The sequence below is a fragment of the Saccostrea cucullata genome, unplaced genomic scaffold, assembly GCF_032062105.1.
Source record: "Saccostrea cucullata isolate Sc308-1 unplaced genomic scaffold, CSIRO_AGI_Scuc_v1 ctg1375, whole genome shotgun sequence".
Taxonomy (NCBI): Eukaryota; Metazoa; Mollusca; class Bivalvia; order Ostreida; family Ostreidae; genus Saccostrea; species Saccostrea cuccullata.
Window position 1 is genome coordinate 80,001 of NW_026926358.1, and position 22,854 is coordinate 102,854.

General features: G+C 34.6%; 1 protein-coding gene across 1 annotated transcript; it reads left to right on the forward strand.

Moving 5' to 3' along the window:
• The first annotated feature begins 966 nt into the window (after window positions 1-966).
• LOC134271462 (ras-related protein Rab-11A) lies at window positions 967-21,670 on the forward strand. The gene is made up of 6 exons (XM_062753656.1): window positions 967-1,248; window positions 9,613-9,724; window positions 10,615-10,698; window positions 12,046-12,239; window positions 14,322-14,402; window positions 19,493-21,670. The coding sequence occupies exons 1-6, from the start codon at window positions 1,209-1,211 to the stop codon at window positions 19,630-19,632; spliced, it is 651 nt and encodes a 216-aa protein (XP_062609640.1). The 5' UTR covers window positions 967-1,208; the 3' UTR covers window positions 19,633-21,670.
• The last annotated feature ends 1,184 nt before the right edge of the window (window positions 21,671-22,854 follow it).

Genomic DNA, 22,854 nt, shown 5'->3' on the forward strand with positions numbered 1-22,854 from the left:
CAGATGTTTATTTTTAGGGGGAGTGTGTATGTGTATGTAGTGGGGTGGTATACACCCCCCCCCTTGTCTTTCAAAAAAAAGATTCCTAGATCTGCACCTGTATCTGGTAATATGTATTGTTTTCATATTTTAGCCTGGACACCAAAACACAAAATTGTATATGAAAAGTTACATGATGAATTTTTCACTGACTCGTGTAGGTTAATGTTTCTCATACTGTATTCATTTACGTATCAAATTAATTAATGACATATAAACAAAAAAAGGTAAACCCCAATTTCTAATGTTTATATTATGGATATATTTGCAAAAAAATGTGGGGGAGGGCGGGCTAAGCCCACTCCCCAGCCCCCCACCCCCACCCCGGGTTCCGACGCCTATGAATGGGCTCATAAAACTTTAAATAAACTTATTTTTTGGTATTTAAATATCTATTGTAAAATAATTCATGTGAGTGCGACATCAAAAAACTGCCATGATGACTTTTTTTAAGTGCCGTTTTGATTATTCCCAAGTGCCGTTTTGTCGTGTATTTCCGAAAAACCGTTTTCACCAAGTGTCATGTGTACCCAATTTAAGGGGAGTCCATAGTTGCAAGCCATATATCTGTCCTTTCTCCTTTGTTTCCATTCTATTCCCATCCAAAATCCGTGAGAATAAAATGGATTAAAAAAGAAAAAACGTAGCTTGCAACGATTGTGGAGGGGGGGGGGTCTAGAAAGAAGGAATATGAGTAGATCCGCCACTCTATTCCACCCAATGGATCCGCCAGAGGCCTTTTATTATGATCAAAATATTTCCAATAGGCCTAGGCTAACGTAGATCTAGTCTCTTTAATAAGTTCAATTTAAATGTTGAATTTAATTAAACCCACGTATTGTTTAAGTAAAATGTTCTTTAGAAAAATATGACATTTGTTTTGAAAATATGAATTTCCGGATGCGCCAAAATGACGTATAGAAATGCGCAAAAGAACACAAGGGGCGTCTATTCCGCCATATTGAATTACCAAGAGAAGACAAGAGGAAAATCGTCCCCAATCAAGCACCAATCTGACCCATCGTTGACCCAAACCGATAACACCTGGATTCTACAAGTAGATAGAGGGACAATTAACCGTGTTTGATTGTGATTTTTTCAGACGATCCCCGATTACATAGTAATTAACTTGTTGAGGCGGCTCTTCCGTTCATTCCGGAAGTTGTAATATGGGGACGAAGGACGACGAATATGACTACTTATTTAAAGGTATATTCACAATATAGGTAAAATATAGGTACTTAGGTAAGTAGCGTCAGGTGTGTGTTTTATATTTTCACACATTGTACTAAGTTTTGCACGGGATTTTTACGGGGCAGCTTTATTAAAAAAATTGGGGGGAGGATTTGGTCCGTCAAAAAGTTGTCAAACTAATGAAACGTCAATATTCATCGTCTCTTTCATGACCTCAGTGTGTGATACTTTAAATCGTTGCCATATTTTTGTCAATTGCATTAGTTGTATCAGTTTCAGAAGTACAATCTGCTTTCAGCTGATCTGTTTGTTTACTTTTAATTATTAGCTGTTTATTATCAATAATTGACACGACAATTATGGGGGGGTGAAGATAGCCCGCTTGTCAAACTTGCAGTTTCTGAGTGTGTGTGTGTGCAGGTTAAATTATGTATACATTGGATCAGTCACATGATTGGAATAATTGCATGTTGGTTATTTATAGATCTAAGTTTCTAGCAGTGCAATTAGTTAAGTCAATTAATAATCAGCAATGGGGTGTAGGGTGGTTTCGCGCCGATTACGTGTTCGCGCCGAGTGGTATCGTGCCGAGTGGTTTCGCCCCATTTATCTACAGGTAAAATACATGTATAGGTGGTATACAGAATGGCTTCCCCCTGATTACCTGTCGGGTAGCTTATAATTAATTAACCCCAAGCGTTAATGTCGTGTTATGTGGGATAATTATCCCATTAAGTGAGGCCATTTTTAGCCAAATTATGACTATTTGAACAGATTTGATCGTCTAATTTGGAATAATTTAGGACTGGATATTAAAATATATATCTTTATTTCACAAATCGCGTTGATTTTTCAATGAAAGCTGTCATTGTTTTTCAGTTGATTTACTATATTTTAAAAATTTATTTACAATATTTAAATTATGTAGAACAAGGAAACTTCAAAGGCAATCAATCTTTGCATAGAGACACATCAGTAATTAGAAAATAGAATGATAATCTTCATTATAAGCACTCATACAGATAGAAATCTTTAAAACTTTAAAGCTAATATATATTGTACAAGAGGGGCGAATCCACTCGGCGCGAACAAGTGATCGGCGCGAAACCACTCGGCGCGAACACGTAATCGGAGCGAAACCACCCGCATTCAGCAATGGCAACTGTCAAATCGAAGCTAATGTAAGTTTCACTTTGTATACATGTGTAAAGAGATGAGAAATTGTCCTTTATAAATAACTTCTGGCATAACCACGATTACTAAAACACGAGGAAGAAGAAGTGTTATGTTTACCTTTAGCAATTTGATATCAGTTTATATTTAATTTTATTGTATGATAATAAAAACTGATTTTTGTCTACACGTTTTGATCTACTTCCTGTAGCTTGATATTACTGTTGTGAAGCAGTGGAATTTAAACACAGTGTAGATATGTGTTCCCAGTGCAGCCATCTTTATATGATACTGTCCATTTATGCTGAACACTACTCGTAAAAAGGCATAGTCTGTCAAATTTTATGCATTTTCCAAAACAGGACAAAAGTATCATGAAAAATACAGGTCAATATATTATTCACAAACATAAAGTGCACATAAAAACAAGGAATAAACACAGAAATCTAAGACCACGAAAGGAATACTACGTCGGTCACGAGTTTCGAGTGTGCAATCGGGTGTAATGAAACTGAAGGGTTTATTTAAAGCTGACATGAATTCTTAAAAACGCAACATTTTCATCTATGTACGACTTGTTTCATACCAACTATAGCCGTATTCCGCCATATTTCTTTCAGATACCTTGTCTCATTGTAATGACATATACCCCAAAGCGCTCGTTACAGTTGAATGATTTTTTGGTTTGGGTATCGACTTGTGCACATCTCCGATGGTAAAGCATATGAGAACACATGAGGAGATCAAGACATTTCAAAACCACAATAAACAACATAATAATCATATTTCTGAATAATTATTGATTTGAATCAAAAGAAAAAAATGCAAGTTTGGTGAGAAATTTAGATGCACGTCACGCGTACGTATTTTTACAGTGCGAAAAATTATGCAGAATAAACTTGAAATAAAAAGCAGTAAAATCTGCAAACACATTTTGAAATTATATCATTTGAATGGAACAAAACAACCAACGTCTTTGATTTGCAGCCCCTATGCAATTGGTGCATATCGAGAAAACGCCTCGAACGCTGTAAACGTACCCATACCTGGTAATAAGGTTACTGCATCGGTTCGAAGATGTGCACAAGTCAAGTGATATACACCCTGAATTCCATTTATTGAAAAATGCATCACAAAAAAGAAATAAACTCCGTAAAAGCTCAAAAATAAACACAATGTCATTACTCCCTACAGACTAGCAGGCCGATACACTTAGTCCGTGCTGATCAGATTTTGGTCAGGGAAAATATCACAAGTGGAAAGAGAAGTTATTTGGTATTTGCGCGGCTGAAAGGGGGGGGGGGGGTTATTATAACTGCTGTTCATAAATGTCTATCTACATGTCGTTCTAATATACATTCTATACAAAGTCATGTATATAGTCAGCAGTTGGTTTGCGTCGCAAAATTCATTTGTCAATTATAACTGATTATTTTAGTGCTAATCTCAAATCTAAACCAAGTAATTTGATGTACGGTAATTATTTACTTCAAATCTTAAAAGCAATTAACCAGAATACAATTTTTTATGTGTACATAGATCTATACGTTCTTTAACACATAAACACACGAAGAAATGCCATCCCCTGTTTAGACTGACATCTACAGTGTAGGCATTTGATTTTTAGACGGGGGGGGGGGGGGGGGGCGTGCAAAAATAATTGACATGACCGTTATCTAAATATTCTTGGAAGACAGACATCTCTGCCGAATTGAATTTTGAAATTTTTTTTAAATGTGTCACTCCGACCACAAAGTATGTGCATTTTGAGGAATGTAAAAATGTTTTATAATTATGTTGTTATAGAGAGTCTATCGAGATTTCAGTATCCCTGCCTGATAGTCTCGCTATTTTTTTTTTATAAAAATAATTTCTGTATGAGTATTTAGAAAATAATTTTTTAAAGCTAGGGTAGGGATACTTGACACTGGTTGAATACGAATAATATTTATTTACTCCTTTGTATATTGAACTAACTCTCTCTCTCTCTCTCTCTCACTCTGTAACCATGCATCCCTTAGGGCAATAATAGGTATAAGATCATACGCACCTTTTGCTGTACCATTTATTAAGCCTTAGGACAGATCAAGGATTTTTTTCAGGCGGGATGTCGAAACTTCATAAATTGAATAATAATTTAAATTTGGACAAGAAGTTAACCCAAACGGCCAAATTGAAAGAGAAACTAGAGGTATTGTGAGCAATGAGCTCACTAAATGATACCCCCGCCTCCCATATGGTTATAATGGCAAAGTCCATATTTTGCTGTTGTCGCTAAACCCAAAATACGTGTCGGATCAAAAAGTAAAATAGGAGGTGAACATTGGTAATATGTAATAAACCTAAGATTCTGTGAAAGTTTTAGTAAATTTCACTAAGTGGTATAAGAGGATTTGCGGATAAGAGATGTGTATCCCAAAGCGTAACAGACCGACAGACGGACATAACTATTACTATATACCCTCCCACGTTTCAAGCGGGGGATATAATAAACGTGAAATATACATCACAGGAATGGGTACATTGGGAACTTTCTCAAATACCTTCTCAAACGCATTGGCGTCGGAAGCAAATTGAAAGTGGGGGGGGGGGGGGCTAAGTGCAAAGAATTTTTTTATACATTCAAAAAATCTGAGAAGCTTAAAAAAAGGGGAAATGTCCTTTTCCAAAACACGAATATCATATCTCGTGTGGGGGAAAGGGGGGAAGGTAGGTTCGAACTTCAATAACAAAATTTTTCTCCAAACACCAACACTTTCCTCTTTTTTAACCTATACTGCGACTTGTCTGTGGAAATTGGGGGAGGGGGAGGCTAAACTTACGCAGCAATGTTCAATGTCTATACTAAGTATATATTTGTAAAAAAAAAAAAAAAAACCATCCCCCGGTTCCGACACCTATGCTCGAACGTACGAGTCGAACCTGAACTTGGACAACAGACAAGAGAATTTTTAAAAAGCTAATTTTAGGTAGAATGTGAAATTCTCACGGGGGGGGGGGGGGTGCTCTCTCTTTCTATCTGCTTTTTCTAGTAATCATTAATTATTTATGTCTAGAAATTTAATTCACATGAAATTCTGGTCAGCGCAACTTCTTATAAACCACTGAACAGAGTTTTGTCAAACTTTCGAGATATTTATAGGAGTCAATGTATGTTTAGATTTGCACATCACCAGAAAATTCCGAATTCTATATTTTTTCGGGAATTTCCGCACTTTTACATTTAGATTTTGGCCATATCTTGAATATAAAGATGAGCAGTTTGTCAGCGCAATTCCTCATAAACCGCTGCACACAATTTCGTCAAACTTTGCAGATATTAGGACACAATGTGCATAGATGTGCATATAACAAGAAAATTACGATTCCTTTATTTTTTTCTGGAATTTCAGCACTTCGACTTTTGGGGGAGCGTGGGGTATGTTTTCATTGCATAAAATTATAAATAACTTTAAATCAAATTATATTAGGTCTAATAAAGCCAATACACTGTGCAGTATTTACTTGATAATAATTAATCATAAAGAAATCAATCTGTTTCAGACGTTTTCTTAAATTATTTTTGTGAGAGTGTTAATATGCATGTTTTATTACACCCCCCCCTCCTATCACAGGAAAATATCTTCAAAAGGTGAATGATTCGTAATAATGCATGCTTTATTATAAATTTAATGAAGTTAAACCATGTAATCATAAATTCTATTTGCAACATTTACAGACAAGAGTAATGTTTAGTTTTGAAAAAATCACTTGCATTTTTTTCAATCAACCCCACTGAGCTTTCAACCTTTGATATTTTCCCTGAGCAAATAAAATGATCGGCATGGGCCACGTGTGTCCGAGCATCTTTTACTGTTGAGTTAGCAATGGATTTCTGAGATGCATTTTTCAATAAAAGTAAAATAGGATAATTCTTTCGACATGTGCACATCCCTGTAACGATAGCAGTATATTCAGGTAAATGTTTTATCACTGCGTTTGACGCGTTTTCTCGACCTGCATGGATTTTTGCTGTACATGAATGTATTCCGTGTTAGTGTATTTTCTATATTGCAGCAAATGCATTCAAAAATAATTTAATTCTTGGTATAGTTCTATTGTTTGGTTGAATTCTTACTTTTCAAACATGTATTTGGTCAGTTTATTCAGTTTATGGACTTGTAAAAACTATGCTATCGGAGATGTGTACATGTCGACAGCCAGGCTAGAAAATCACTCAAGTGAAACAATTCTACAAGGCTATATATAGCAGGTACAGGTGGCCAAAAATCTTCGATTAAATATGGCGGAATTGAAGAAATATGGCGGACAAGGGCGTACAGGAATGTAGTAAGTCGTACAAAGATGAAAACTGATGCCTTTTTAAGAGTTCATGTCAGCTTTAAGGAATGGTTTTTAAGTTTTGTGTGAGTTATTGGTGTGTGAATCACACAGACTTGTCACGTAAGCATATTTCATGAAGTGCCAACGCGCTTCATGAAAAATATGCCTACGTGCAAGTCTGTGTGATTCTCACAGCAATAATTCACAGTAAACTTAAAAACATTCCTTATATTTACATTTTACAAGTTTGGAAGCAACTTAAATATACTTATTATTTGAATTTCTCGCTGCCCTATATCGTTGCATTTTTACCAACGTTGCTGCAGTGTCATTGTAACATCACGTTAACGCATGTTTCTCCATGTATATTTCTACGCGTGAGTATACACAAAAATGGTATTCAAATCAATTTCAATGTTGGCTTAGTAGAAAAACACAGCTAATGTAAATATATACCCGTATGACAGTGCCTATTTTATTTTATGAGAAGTGTTCAGCTTTAAGAATTGGGAATTAGTTCCCCGAGCAGTCCAAATTACATTCACTAAACATTCCTTATAGCAAGCACGCTCAGAATGAATTGACACTTGTAGCCAATATATTTACATTTATGTTACCAAGGTAACAAAGGATATAGTTAGAATAATAAATGTGATGCCGACAAGGGAGATAATTCTAAATAATGTGAAACTGTTCTACTTTGTTGATTGTAGGTTATTTTACCTCCCATTTTGTGTTGATTGTATGATGTTTTATGTCCCATTCAAAAAATTCTCACCAGCATATACCATGTATACCGGTGAAGGCCGGAAAACTTAGACCTTTATTCGACACTGGGGGGCCATTAAGCAATATTTACATTACACGTGATTTTTTGCAGATAAAGTGAATGGAAATCTATTGCAATCAAAACGCCATAACACAGACAGGGTGCCAAGAGGTTAAACCATGTGTTTTAGTTTGATGTCGTATGAATCGTTGAACGCTGAGGAAGTGCAGCGTCATAAACGAAAACAAAAAATCGCGATCAAATTGACCAGAAGCTGTTATGTTGACTGATCCATTAACTGTAGCTTACATGAAGGATAATACATAGGTTTTTAAATAGAAAACACAGGAAGATAAAGTTAAAAAATGTAAATATAAGCACTAATGCACGTTACACAATTTATTTGCACACACCGTTGCAGTTATATGAGACTCTTTCAAAAAATGATTATTCATTGCTTAAGTGAGGAAATCTTTATTGTCTTACATCTACTTTGACAGGAGTTAAGTTATTACAGTCACATCTGAAAGACCTGCAACTTCACTTCAATTTGCTGGTCCCACAGTGTGTGGGGACAACCCTGATAAGTTTAACTTAAGTAAGTAGATGAGCATTTCATGTAAGCATGTCAACTACTTACTTAAACTTGTCAGGGTTGTCACAGAGGAAGTGAGAGTTAGAGTAACATCATAAGGGGGGGGGGATTCCCTAGTCCCACGGTGTTGGGGATAGCCATGTTAGTTTAATTAACAACACCTTTAACTAGATGAGGATGGCTTGTCGTCGGAGGTTAGATACACAGGAAGCAGAGTAACACATGGTACATCCTGCTCTCTGTTTGTTATGTGTATCTACTGTGGTTTAATTAAGGATGGAGGAACATCTCAATGCATCACACTCATAAATTGTCCTCACTCAGTGTGTACAGTTTGTTTATGACTGATCATAAGGGATTAGAGAAGATTGCCCCCCCCCCCCCCTTCTTCCCCCCTTCTTCCCCCCTTCTTCCCACCCACTTCCCCTTCTCTTAACACATGCGTGCATATTGTCACTGAAAATAGTACACAAGGAAAAACATAATTTTTAAGCAGTTTTCTTAGGAAGTGTGAACATGTGTGCACCTGGAAAAAAAATCACCTGAATACTGATCTATTTATAGAGCATCAGCTGATGTGACTCATTAAGCTTGTGTTACAGTGTAGTCTGTTATAATTATAAATTGTATAATTGTCAATTAGCAAATGCTTTGTGGAGGGAAGTAATTAAATTTGATTTTAAAAAAAATGCTGCAGAGATTGCCTCATCACACAGAGGAATGGTAGTAATTTCTCTGCTTAGGCCTAAAAAAAATATGTTTGTTTCCTGTAACCCGACCGAACCACTCAAATTACCCCCGGGTGGATTTTTTTTTCTGACAAGTGGCAAAACTTCGTTTGATCAATCAGCTGATTCCATGTATCAAAAAAAAAAAAATAGCTTGTAGCTTAACTTGAGACATAAAATATGTCAACCTAGTTTACATTTACCTTAGTTATAAAGAATAATCATTATTGTAACAACAATTTCCCCCTTCAACTTTCTGAAGTTCTTTTTCTGCCACTAGGCAGCCATTTTGGATGCCATGTTGGGTGTCCACTGTAAATATGACACCTGGTATATTCAGTCCAGGGATGTGAATTTCCCACCTACTGACCCTTAATTTTTTGGGGATGTTACAGGAAACAAACATTTTTTTTTTTTAAGCCTTATGGTTGTACTTGCACATAGAGTAAAATTCATCTCTCTTAAAATTTTGATGCATTAATTATCTCGATTTTTTTAATTTTTATACATTGAATTGAAAGGTTGCAGTTTGACAACCTAATAACACCTAATGAATCACGGACTGACATTGAATATAAAGTTCTGTGACACCATGCAGTTTTGATTAGTAGATGATTCCTTTTATTTGAGTTACAGTTGTACTGAATTTTGCTGAATGACAGATTAATAAGTTTATTTCTAACATGTGTGCTGATTGGTTGATAATTCCTTTCAATTTCTGTTACAGTTGTTCTGATTGGTTGATAATTTCTGTTACAGTTGTTCTGATTGGTTGATAATTTCTGTTACAGTTGTTCTGATTGGTGACAGTGGTGTGGGTAAAAGTAATCTCCTATCCAGATTTACCAGGAATGAATTCAACTTGGAAAGTAAAAGTACAATCGGAGTCGAGTTTGCTACCAGGTACGTATAAAGCGTTGTCTTGTAGAGTTTGCTCTCAGGTTTGTATAAAACGTTGTGTAGCGTTTGCTACCAGGTATGTGTGAAACATAGTTGTGTAGCATTTGCTATCATGTGCATATAAAACATAGTTGTGTAGTGTTTGCTAACAGGTACATATGAAACATAGTTTTGTAGCAATTGCTACCAGGTATATATAAAACAGTTATGTAGCATTTGCTAACAGGTACAGCAAAACTCTGAAATAAGGAAGTCACTGGGACCTATGAAATTACTTCGTTATATCCGTAATTCGTTATAACAGTACAAAAAATTCATTAAACTTATATAGCTGGGGATCCAAGATGATTTCATTATATCCATGAATTTGCAATATCCATATTTGTACTAAACGAGTTATGCTGTACATATATCTTTAACATGGTTGTATAGCGTCTCCTCCATGATTCTGTTCGTCTTTTGTGGTTTTGTGAATCCACATCACCACTCTCTGAAACTGATGACTTAGTACGCAAAAACATGATGTTATTTTTCTTGCACGTTAAAAAGTCCCTTGTTATTATGACTTTTTTTGTAGATAAATGTTATACAATTGATCTCTAAAGTTTTCTTTTGCTATATTTTACTAATTATGAGGACATATATATAATAAATTTATCATTATAACAGTAACTTAATCCAAAGAGCAGCATCACATCTCGTTTGACAGGCACGGATCATCAGATCAAACTTGACACTTCGCGTCTCGTTCTTGTTAGATCTGATGATCTGCGCCTGTAAACTCGACGTGATATGATCCTTTGGATCAAGTTACTGTTATAATAATATAAATTTATCTGTTTACATTGTATATTGTACAGGTGTATGTACATGTTTTTACTGTATTTATACAGGAGTATACAGGTGGACGGCAAGACAATCAAGGCACAGATCTGGGATACAGCCGGCCAGGAACGGTACCGGGCCATCACTAGTGCGTAAGTATCACTTATAGTAGTTTACTAAGTCAGAAACGGTACAGGGCCATCACTAGCGCGTAAGTATCACTTAAAGTAGTGTACTAAGTCAGGAACGGTACAGGGCCATCACTAGTGCGTAAGTATCACGTATAGGGGTGTACTAAGTCAGGAATGGTACAGGGCCATCACTAGCGCGTAAGTATCACATATAGTGGTGTACTAAGTCAGGAATGGTACAGGGCCATCACTAGCGCATAAGTATCACGTGTAGTAGTGTACTAAGTCAGGAACAGTACTGGGCCATCACTAGCGCGTAAGTATCACTTATAGTAGTGTACTAAGTCAGGAATGATACAGGGCCATCACTAGCGCGTAAGTATCATTTATAGTAGTGTACTAAGTCAGGAACGGTACAGGGCCATCACTAGCGCGCAAGTATCACGTATAGTGGTGTACTAAGTCAGGAATGGTACAGGGCCATCACTAGCGCGTAAGTATCACGTATAGTAGTGTACTAAGTCAGGAACAGTACTGGGCCATCACTAGCGCATAAGTATCACTTAGGCTATATAAAATTAAAATTCTGGTTCTCAGGCCCGCGCGCATCCGTTTTGAGGTAGCCGCATTGCTAATTTTATTGTGTTTATGATAAAATAAAAAGTTGGTTTTGCGGAGACCAATCCAGGAAAAAAATTTCGACCTCATTTGTTTTGTTGTTTAGTATTCAAATACCACTTCCGGTAGCCATTTGCAATGATATTTTGGCTACTTCATTTGAAAATACATTCGAAGACATTACCTATGATGTTTACACGCTGATAAGCAATGGATAAAGCAGAAATTTTGACCAGAAATTGAAAGTATTTATGTGATTAAAAAAATTATCTTTATGTTAAAGAAAATTCTAAAATTAAAATTAAAAAAACACCTCCCTCATCTACTTTATTGCCAATAAAATGATAAATAAAATGCCGCCCTCCCACATCTGTTTTGGAGAAAATTGGCCTGAGAACCAGAGAATTAAATTTAGATAGCCTTATAGTAGTGTTCTAATCCATGAACGGTACCAAGCCATCACTCATTGTAAATGCAATCTTTAGTTTTTCAATATGATTAAATGCTTATAAGAAATTAAATTAATTTCTTGCAGCATGATGAAAAATAATGAAAACAATTGCGATTGATTCACTTTGAACATTGCTAGAAATCAAAAGTTTTTGTAAGGTTAATATAGTTCTGTTCCTTAACATCAACCCTTAGCCTGTAACAATCGATCTTTAACCCTTTATCTTAAATAAAGGGAAACACTGGTATGTTGTAAACTTAAATACTCCCGATTTATAAAGTTCCTTTCTTTTATTACAGGTACTACAGAGGGGCGGTAGGAGCCCTCCTTGTGTACGACATCGCTAAACACTTAACATACGAAAACGTGGAACGCTGGCTTAAAGAGCTCCGCGACCACGCGGACAATAACATAGTTATCATGTTAGTGGGGAATAAGAGCGATTTACGACATCTACGAGCCGTGCCCACAGACGAGGCCAAGGCTTTCGCAGGTTTGTTTTCAGTAATGACAATAACATAGGTATATATAATGTTAGAGGAATTTGAACGATTTACTTTTGCAGGTTTGTTCTTTACTTCATGACGTTAAACCTGTACATGACTCGCTAAGAGGCATAACCATTTTAGATATTATATTATCTCCAATATCAGCAACAGGGTATAATCTTCCCATTTATTATGCCCCCAAAGAAGGGAGGGCATATTGCTATGCTGCTGTTCATCGATCTGTCTGTCGGTCCACCATCTGCACATATTAAATGAAATTTGATATACAGATTAATCATAAGAATATCTAGATTAAGTTGTGTTTTGGGTTGGGCGGGGCCACAAGGGGAAATCAAAGTTTTACATAGAAATATATAGGAAAAATCTTTATAAATCTTTTTAAAGAACCACTGTCGCCAGTCGTGAAACTGATGTGGAAGTCGTGGGTTAAACATTTGAGCATTTTTAATCATGACTTCCCCTGAAACCACACAACCAATTTCAAGAAATATATAGGAAAAATCTTTGAAAATCTTATGTCAAGTGAAAAGCTGAAACTCAAAAGCATTGTGGGGTAATTTCTAAATTGTTCAAATCATGACCCCCTGGGGGTTGGCAGGGCCACAATGGAGAATCAAAGTTTTACATCTAAAATATATATGAAAAATCTTTGAAAATCTTCTTCTTTACTCACTGGGCATCAATAAGGCTGAAACTGATGTGGAAGCACCCTTGGGGTAGTGTAGTCATTACCAAAATTGTTCAAATTCATGGCCCCGGGGTCTGGGCGTGGCCACAATGGGGCATATGTTTTATAGATATGTGAAAAAATTATTTCTTTGAAAATCTTCTTCTCTGCTCACTGGGTATTAAATAAACTCATGTGGAAGCATTGTGGGGTATGTGTAGAATGCCTCTTTAAATTGTTGAAATCATGACCCCCAGGGTAGGGCGGGGCCACAATGGGGAATCAAAGTTTTACATAGAAATATATAGTGAAAAAATCTTTGAAAATCTTCTTTTCAAGAACCACTGGGTATTAAATAAAGCTGAAACTCTTGTGGAAGCATTGTGGGGTTGTAATTCTAAATTGTTCAAATCATGGCCCCAGGGGTGGGTGGGGTTTTGGTGAAGGCAAAGTTTTACATAGAAATATATAGGAAAAATATTTGAAAATCTTCTTCTCAAGAACCACTGGGCCAGAAAAGCTGAAACTCATGTGGAAGCATTGTGGGGTAGTGTAGATTCTAAATTGTTCAAATCATAACCCTTAGGGGTTTGGTGCTGGGCCACAATGGTATCAAAGTTTTACAGTGAAAATATATATTAAAATCTTTCAAAAATGTTTCCTCAAGAACCACTGGGTATTAAATAAAGCTGAAACTCATGTGGAAGCACCCTGGGGTAGTGTAGATTCTAAATTATTCAAATCATGACCCCCGGGCGTAGGGCGGGGCCACAATATATTGTATTACAAGGGGGAAATCTGGTAAAGAACAATATGACAAAAGATTCTCAGGTGAGCGATGTGGTCCATGGGCCTCTTGTTTACAGAGTTATGCTCCTTGGACTTTGAAAAATTCCATTTATTTGGGGGAGGGGGCATAAGTGCTATACAAACATCTTTTGTTACACCTGACAGACTGCTATATTGTCACAGGTATCGGTGTGAAAGGGCCCTTAGATATAGCTAGAGACCAGTCAAATATGGGGAAAAAACTCTACAAATCGTGTTCAGCTTTAATGGGGAGAAAGAATTACCATATATAATAAGTGGAAGTCTTAGTGAGACAGAAATTTAGTATTTTGTCATTAAAAATCCTTGCTAAAATTCTACTGATGCAGTATCTTACGAAATCAAGACACTATAACTTGCTATACTTTTAACTATTCTGTCTTTATGACTCAAATATAGGCATAACTTATCAAAGTTAGTACATTTCTTCTCTATATGTTCTTTTTTATTTAAAAAATGACTAGGCTTCCTAAGGTAGAAAAAATATATGTTCTGGATGTGCAGGATGTATTTGTTTACGGTTTGTAGCAGAATATATTTATTTACGATCTGTTTTGTTGTTTATTTTCAGAAAAAAATAACCTGTCTTTCATTGAAACATCGGCTTTGGATTCCACCAATGTAGAAACAGCATTTCAGAATATTTTAACAGGTAACTCTCCATAATGTAGACCCATTTTCTCTTATATACTGAAAGGAAAAAGAAACGCAGGGTAGCATAATTAGGGCCCCGCAAGGATTTGCGGGTGCCCTATAGTAATCACTCTGTCTGTCCGTCCGTCTGTCTGTCTGTCTGTCCGTCTGTCACTCTTCCGTCCACAAATTTTCTGTTTTTTTCTAATAACTTTTTTTATGGTTGCCCAATCAAGTTCAAATTTGGTAAGGTAGTTTAATAGGCAGAAATACATATTTTGATGCTAAGTTTGATTCTCTATATCTTCTAGTTTGGAGCTGGGGTGGTGGGGTAGATTCCTTAACTATTAGAATTTTGGCAACTTTTTTTATGGTTGCCCAAAAATCAAATTTGGTACGGTAGTTCAGTAGGCAAAAATACATATTTTGATGCTAAGTTTGGTTCTCTATGTCCCTTGATTTGGAGCTGGGGTGGTGGGGTAGATTCCTTTACTTTATATAAGAATGCATTGGCAAAGAGAGATAACTGCTGAAGATGTTCCCATTCAGTAAACTGAATGCTACTAGGAGTCCCATGGGATTAATTAGAAAAAATATATTCCTCCTGAAGAAAATCCAGAGCATTATCTTTATTTGTCACATTGAGATTATTACCACCTCTGTCTGCAAATGAAGTTTGTTTTGAAGTTAAATCAATTTGGAATGCTATGAACACTCTGAAAATTTAAATATAAATTTTTATTATTTATTTTTGTTTGATAGTTATGATTTCATTGAATCCTAAAAAAAGAAATAAATTAAAGAAGATTTTTTAACAGGTAACTTTTTTTTCCACTTTTTTCCCTTTTTTTTTAAATATATTAATTCAAGAATGTTTTTAATTTTTAATGTAGAACTTTGTATAAAAACCCCATTCTATCATTAATACTGAAAAAGTTCTTACTGTAACTTTAGAAGAAAATGATGAGAGAAAATTAATCCCTTGGGATTAATTATCTAGCCTGCTGCAGAAAATTTAGTAGGCTTCTCTTTATCTGTCACTTTAAGATTAATGAAAACCTTTGTCTGCAACTGCTGTTTGTTTGAAGTTAAGGTCAAGCCTTCATGATATTTGCATTATTGAAGGCTTTTGCTATTTTATATAACACATTCATAATTGTTTAAATATAAATTCAATGTTAAGTTGTTCTTTACTGCCTAATGTAAATACAAGAATATTATTTTTAAAGTTTTTAATATTCAGAAATTATTTGAAATTTTAAGAAAAAGTTATAAACCTAATTCTTATATTTAAACTCGGTATGGCAAAGATTTTATCTTACTTCAACCCCTGGTACACTGAGTAACTTGGGGCATCACTAAACATTTCACCTTCCGGCGACAAAAAATACGAGATGGCACTTTATTTCTTTTAACTGTTAATTGATATTACAATAAGTATGCCCATTTCTATGCTCAAGTTAATTCATATATAACATTGCTTTGATCAAGTCAAAAAAATGTAAAATTCATAAAAGAAAAATAAGTGTTATTATGTACAATAATTTAATAAACTGCTATGAAGTTTCAAAATGAAGTGATCTGATACGCATTGACCAAATGCTTCATTAAGGATGTGCGGTTAATTTGAGTTTACTATAAGATACTGATATTTTACAACACTTTTTTGCCGATATATGATTCGAAAAAGAAATGGCTATGCCAGGTTTGTTTAGTAATGTACAATTTCGGTGGGTCTGAAAGAAATAAACTATTATTGTAAAACGACAAAGTAGGAAAACATGATTGATTACGCTTTTACCTCTGAAATTCCACCAAAAATTTTCTGAAATTACACCCTTGAAACAAAAAGGGTAGGCAGGTCTGCAGTATTCAGAATTACTCAACCGTAAAATTTATGACGTCACGTAGGGAAAACGCTAAAAAGCCCAAAACTCATGCAATTTGATAACGACGAGTTTGTCAACAAATCTTGTTGCATTATTTGATGCATATGAGGTATGCACATCGTTTTTCAATATTAAGAGACATTATGAATTTATTGTAATCTTGGCACAGTTTACGGAAGTTCAATGGGGTCTTGTTTTCGAATTGCCTTATTCATGAAAAAGGCAACAACGGTTTACTAAGCAGTCTCTTGTAAATTTTCCCCCATAAAACGTTTTAGCCGTTGTCAGAGAGGGTCTGGAGTGGTTTTCAATCAACCGTGATGATGACGGTAACGTGAAACAGAGTCATGTTACGAGCGGGTTATTCATCCTGCCATCTCTTAAATCGCCACCTGACTTCCATAAAAACAGCCATTTATAGAGAAGATGATTATAATCATTACATTCATACAAAATTTGAAAGAAAACAATTCTGCAATTTGGTTTTTTGAGCCAGTCAACTAACGGTTGTATTCCTCTCTGCGCGCGACGTTTAAGTTTTTTTCCTAAATATACCAGGATTTGAAAGATAAACACTCTGATGAAATTCCTTGCAAAGGAGAAACAAGTGACAAATGCACATTTACATTGAAGTAATGAGAGTTTTTGATTTTCACTTTTGGGGGTATCGTCATTTGAAAATTTTCAATAAAGTTCAATAGTTTTAATCTTTTTGAAAATTTTAAAATTAAAAAGTCCATTTGTTTACACAAGTTTCATGCACTTGATTCCTTTCGTATATTTTCATGGCATTTTTTACAACAGACAGATAAAACGAAATGTAGAAAACTTTTTAGGCTTTCTGTCCTGACAATAACATAAATGTCCACAAAAATTGAACTGTCTTAATGAAAAAATATCAAACAATAAATTCACAACTCGTTTATGTATCTTCCATGACTTTTGAAACATCGTCATTTTTTAGCTCACCTGAGCCAAAGGCTCAAGTGAGCTTTTCTGATCAAAATTTGTCCGTTGTCGTCGTTGTGAACTGGCAATATTAATATAGCGAACATATATCTTCTTCTCAAGAACCACTTGGATTTCAACCAAACTTGCTACAAAGTATCCTTGGGTAAAGGGGACTACCGATTTTAGCTTTCAAAACTCGTTCTTTTAATTTTTTAAAAACCCCTTTACATTAAAATGCACTTGGTCCAGGTATGTAGACAAGTGACCCCCAGGGGTATATTCACAAAGTTTTACATAGGAATATATAGGAAAAATCTTTTAAAATCTTCTTCTCAAGAACCACTGGGCCACAAGCGATGAAATGTGTGGACTCATCCTCAACTTACGATTGTATTCAAGTTTCTCACTGGGGCATGCGCGTGCCGGCAGATCAAAATTTTTTAGGAAATAAGGAATATATAGGAAAAACCCTTGCTAAATATAGCCAGGAAATTTGAAAGATAAACACTCAGGTAGTGTGATGAAATTCCTTGCAAAGGAGAAATAGGAAAGGGAAACCTTTGACAAATGCACTTTAAAACCATAGTGATATTGAAGATAATGAGAGTGTTTCGCTTTTTTCACTTTTGGGGGTATCGTCTCCCCCCTCCCTCAATAAATAACTTATGAATGTGTGTTTTTTTAGACAAAATCATATGAGAATTTGGTTATATCTTTTTGAAAGATGATTTTAAAAGGTAGATAGGAAAACTAAAAAGTATTTTAAGATAAACAAATTTAATTCAGCTCAAAAGTTTACCCTGCGTTTCTTTTTCCTTTCGTATATTTTCATGGCATTTTTTATGAGTTTTTAGAAAAAATCAGGGAAAGATAAATTTGTGACATTTATTAAGCACACGAAAACTTTTTAAATACTATGCAAAAATTACCAATGAAACTTTCAAAATTTACTGTTAAAAAACCAAAAATTTTACTGGTCCCCATAATGAAAAAATGAATACATAATAATAAATTTATGCATGCTTGTTTATGTACTTCAACTTTTGAAACATCGCCATTTTTTTACCTTTAGCGTGTTTCAGTAATTTGTTTTTAGGATTTTCGTGCATTTTATGTTCTAGTTAATAGTTACTACACCAAAACTTGGTTATAACAAAGTGACTGGGACCAGTGAAATTACTTTGCTGTATCCGTTATTCATTATATGCGTATTTGAAATTCATAAATTTATATAGCTTGGGATCCAAGATAACTTCGTTATATCCGTGAATTTACAATATCCGTGTCGTACTAAAGGAGTTTTACTGTGTGTAGTTCTGGTGTTTAAGTAAATACATCCATGTTACGTATAATAACATGATTCAACAACACATGCTTGCTCTTTTAATTTGATATATTTATGAAATTTAAGTGAGAGAGTTAAGATACTGTAGATCACTAAATTTTCGCGACACCTTATTTTCGCGAGATTGTCATTGACTCTTTGTAAGCGAGACATAATTTTCACGAATAGTTGTTATTCCTGTATATAATCGTAAGGAATACTTTTATACGTGAGCATTAAATTTTCGCGAACGCATTTTCTCGCGTAATTACGCGAAAATTAAGTTCTAGCGAATAAAAAGTGATTTACAGTATATAATTACACTTTATGATTGTGATAATCAACAATCCAAATGGACTTCTTGAAATTTAATTTTCACTGACCAGACATCAAAATTCTCTGGCCTCAGTCTTCGGACCAGTGAGTTTTCGTGAAGACTGCTGATGTTTTGCTATTATGAAAATAAGGAAACTGATATGGGTAAACAGGTCTGAAAATAAAACCATGCATATGCCAGGCATTTAATGCCTGCTTCTTAATTCATACTTAGCATCAGCATCATCTGAATGCTCAACCAAAAAAGTTCTGGTAGCAAATTACCCCACCAGCCACCTGTGGGTTATGATATCTCTTTAGTGAAAAAAAAACAAAGAATAGTAAGTTTAAGAATACATGTTAAAGGTAATCTGTTTAGCAGAAGGTGAAGTGTTTTGTTTTGTTTTTACAGAAATTTACAAAATAGTTTCTGTTTTGTGTAAGGTGACATGTTTTGTTTTTTACAGAAATTTATAAAAGAGTTTCTGTTTTGTGTAAGTGACATGTTTTGTTTTTTACAGAAATTTATAAAATAGTTTCTGTTTTGTGTAAGGTGACATGTTTTGTTTTTTACAGGAATTTATAAAATAGTTTCTGTTTTTGTAAGGTGACATGTTTTGTTTTTTACAGAAATTTACAAAATCGTTTCACAGAAGCAGATTCGTGATAGCCCGGACGATGATAATTCACCGAGTAACAATGTACAGACAATTCACGTGGCCCCGACCGACAACAACGCCCCCAAACAACAGAAATGTTGTAACGTCTGAGGGGGGGCCCACCACCAGGCATCAGGAACCAAACAACAACAAAGGGAGATCACTCGTTTCAGCATCACTATTGTCAAAGTGCTCGGGATTTCAAGTGTTTACATATCATTTGACGAGTGGTTAGGGTGGAGTGAAGACAAGAGTTCTGTTTTCCTGATTATGTTATTTTGCTATGAATTGTTCTTTTTTTTATGTACATATAGTTATGGTTAATGAACTGTGTCGAGAAATTGGATTTGTATGTTAATGTTATTATACAGAATGCAACACTTTGGTGGCTATTTTGTTTCTTAATGAATATTGATGCATTTTTGCTACATGTATGTACAACTTTGATGCGGACCTAAAACTTTGTGAAACAAGTATACTGCCCAAGAAAGATGGTAAAATATTTTGTTGCTAAATTAGAATGCTAACTGAATTGCAGTAAGGGAGATTTCTTGAGAATGTTTCCACTTGAGGAAGTGCATTGTTCAATATATTATGTCATGTTTTTTTTTTTTTTAATTACAGACAGGGCAAGTTAAAATATTGCATAAACAGCTGTGTGCTTATGTCTGTAAACGATTTGTGAAATTCTTTTTACCATTTTTCTTTTTTAATCATTAAGTGTAGATTTCACAAAATGAACAAAAGAAAAGGAAATGCATGGCCGTTTTGAATTGTGCATTTAAACACTAAAATTGCTGCAGATAATTATTTACATTTGTGTAGACATGTACAGATAAATTTAAACTGTTTGAGTGGATCCAAACACTGTAATAATACTGATGCTGAAATGAGGGGTGGATTCCAATATTTCTTTAAAACATGATAACATTATAACATAATATGAGGAGTGGATCCTCATTTTTTGTTCAGACTTGAATATTTGAGAACTATCATTTTTGACCATCAAATGTTATAAATTTATGGAAGAAAGAGAATTTATTTTGTAAACGATGGTCACTGCATTTTTAATTTTTATACTAAATCTGGCTTTATCATTCGCCTTGGTCCTAGAAGGATCAATGAAAACTTTGTGTGTTTAATTTATTTATCAGATTTGATATTCAAAAAAAATACATGCATTTTTTTTTATGTTAGAAATCAATGTCAAAAATTTTAAAGGTTTTCATTTTGTGGACATAGAATTATAAATCAATTTTGCTAAAATATTGTCTTTTTTGAAGTTTGCTCATAAGATGTTTTGGGCAGAATATATAAAAAGTTGAAATGAAATTTTGTTTTCCAAAAAAGAAAAATTAGAAAACAACAAGGAGAAAAAAATGCTCACCCACATGATTGGATAATGGGAACATACCTACGTAATGTGAAAATGATGTTTTGTTGACCTACATAATGTGAAAACGTGGCGGTTGGCCTACATAATGTTAAATTGAGGCTTTGTTGACCTACATAATTTTAAAATGAGGCTTCTTGGATCTACGTTAATGTGAAAATGAGGCTTCAACTAAAGTGCTATACTTATATTTATTGGTTATTGTATACATATAATATCAAAAAAGAACAAGCTAATTGTGTACAACAGTGACTTTTGTTTATTACCTGTACAATGTAACTTGTCTGATTGTGTCAAAAATGAAATTGTTGAACATACAGTAGGAAGGCTGCAATATGTAATGTAGTCAGATATCAAAACGTCTGATAATGAAAAGTTACCGCCCTTTATGTCCAAGATGAATTCTGTGCGTTGGTTTTGGTGCAGTTGTTAAAATTGACACTGTAAGAGGAGTTAACATTTGATATAACAAACTCTCAGTTTAAACTGTTGGTATACAAATTGTAACATTTTCTCTGTATAATATTTTTAAGCTATACTAAATTTATCAAACTGCAGTTTACTAGATTTTTAATTCATTCCAGATATTCATACAATGAGCTATTTTTTTCTTTATTTTTTCACACCTTTACTATAATTCTGCATGTTTTGTTTATTATTGGCATTCAGTGAGAGAATGGGTCTGTCAGGACCAAAGAATTTATGTGTGAATGTGAGAGGTATTATTAAACACTGGAATAAATATATGAAATATGACTGAGGGAATTTGTTTTTCTCTTTTTTCTGTCTTGATGCCTTAGGGGAAGATGAGGCTTTGGAATTAATTGGAACATTTAAGGAATGTTTCTGAAGTTTTGTGTGAGTTATTGGTGTGTGAATCACACAGACTTGTCACATAGGCATATTTCATGAAGCGTGCTAGCAAAAGATGACAAAATAGGAGGCTCCAGAACCACTGGGCCTGAAAAGTTGAAACATCACAGGTACTTGAGTCTTGGTTTATAAAAAAAAATATTTTTGTATCATATAAATATTACTTTTTTTTTTACATATAAATCAAGAAGGTACATACATATTCATAAACCACTACTCAAGTACCTATGTGGAAGCATGCTGGGGGAGTGTAGATTCTAAATTTTTAAATTTATGACCCGGGGTTTAGGGAGGAACGAGAATAGGTAATCCAAGTTTTTCATTGAAACGTATTGTAAAAATATTTAAAAGACATATCTTCAAGAACCTTTGGGCCAGAAAATCTGAAACTGTGGGGAAGCATCCTGGGAAAGTGTAGATTTTGCATTATCCATGTCATAGGGTGTAACTTTCTTAATAAGTCACAATACGTGAATTCGTATTTTTCCAAGACACAAACAGCTCAGATAAATTGTTCAATTATACTTTAATTCTGATTCATCACTTCAAGTGGAATTATGGCAGTATGGTATGGTATATATCATCAATGGTGATCTACAATAAATATGAATACCTTACGTACCGTACATTCACACATTAAATATTTAACTGAAATTTATATCATTATTTAATTCAGAATTTAATTTACTGATTATAAAATAGTTTAATTAAAATAACTTACCATGTAGACAGAATTTAACACTCCTATTTATATGGATAGGTTACATATGATGTAAGTCAGTAGTAACGTCTGTCTTTGCGAGGGTTTTCATAAGAAGTGATAAAAATATTATTTCATGCAAGGGTTAATAAAATTCGCGCCAGACATGCGCAGTGACTGGAAAAACCAGTCAAACACACCCATACGCATCCCATACTCACCGTATGACATCAGAGGTCATGAACTTACAAACCATGAATGAATAAATGAAAGAAATAACGCATGCGCATATTAACAATCATAGTACAACGTAAATAATGATCCTGTGACATCCAAATTATGGCCCTTGGTGGTAGACAAGTGCCTG

Coding starts and splice junctions, on each gene's coding strand:
- LOC134271462 (XM_062753656.1), top strand. CDS start 1,209: ATGGGGACGAAGGACGACGAATATGACTACTTATTTAAAG. Junction 1,249..9,612: donor ATATGACTACTTATTTAAAG/GTATATTCACAA, acceptor TTTCTGTTACAG/TTGTTCTGATTGGTGACAGT. Junction 9,725..10,614: donor GGAGTCGAGTTTGCTACCAG/GTACGTATAAAG, acceptor GTATTTATACAG/GAGTATACAGGTGGACGGCA.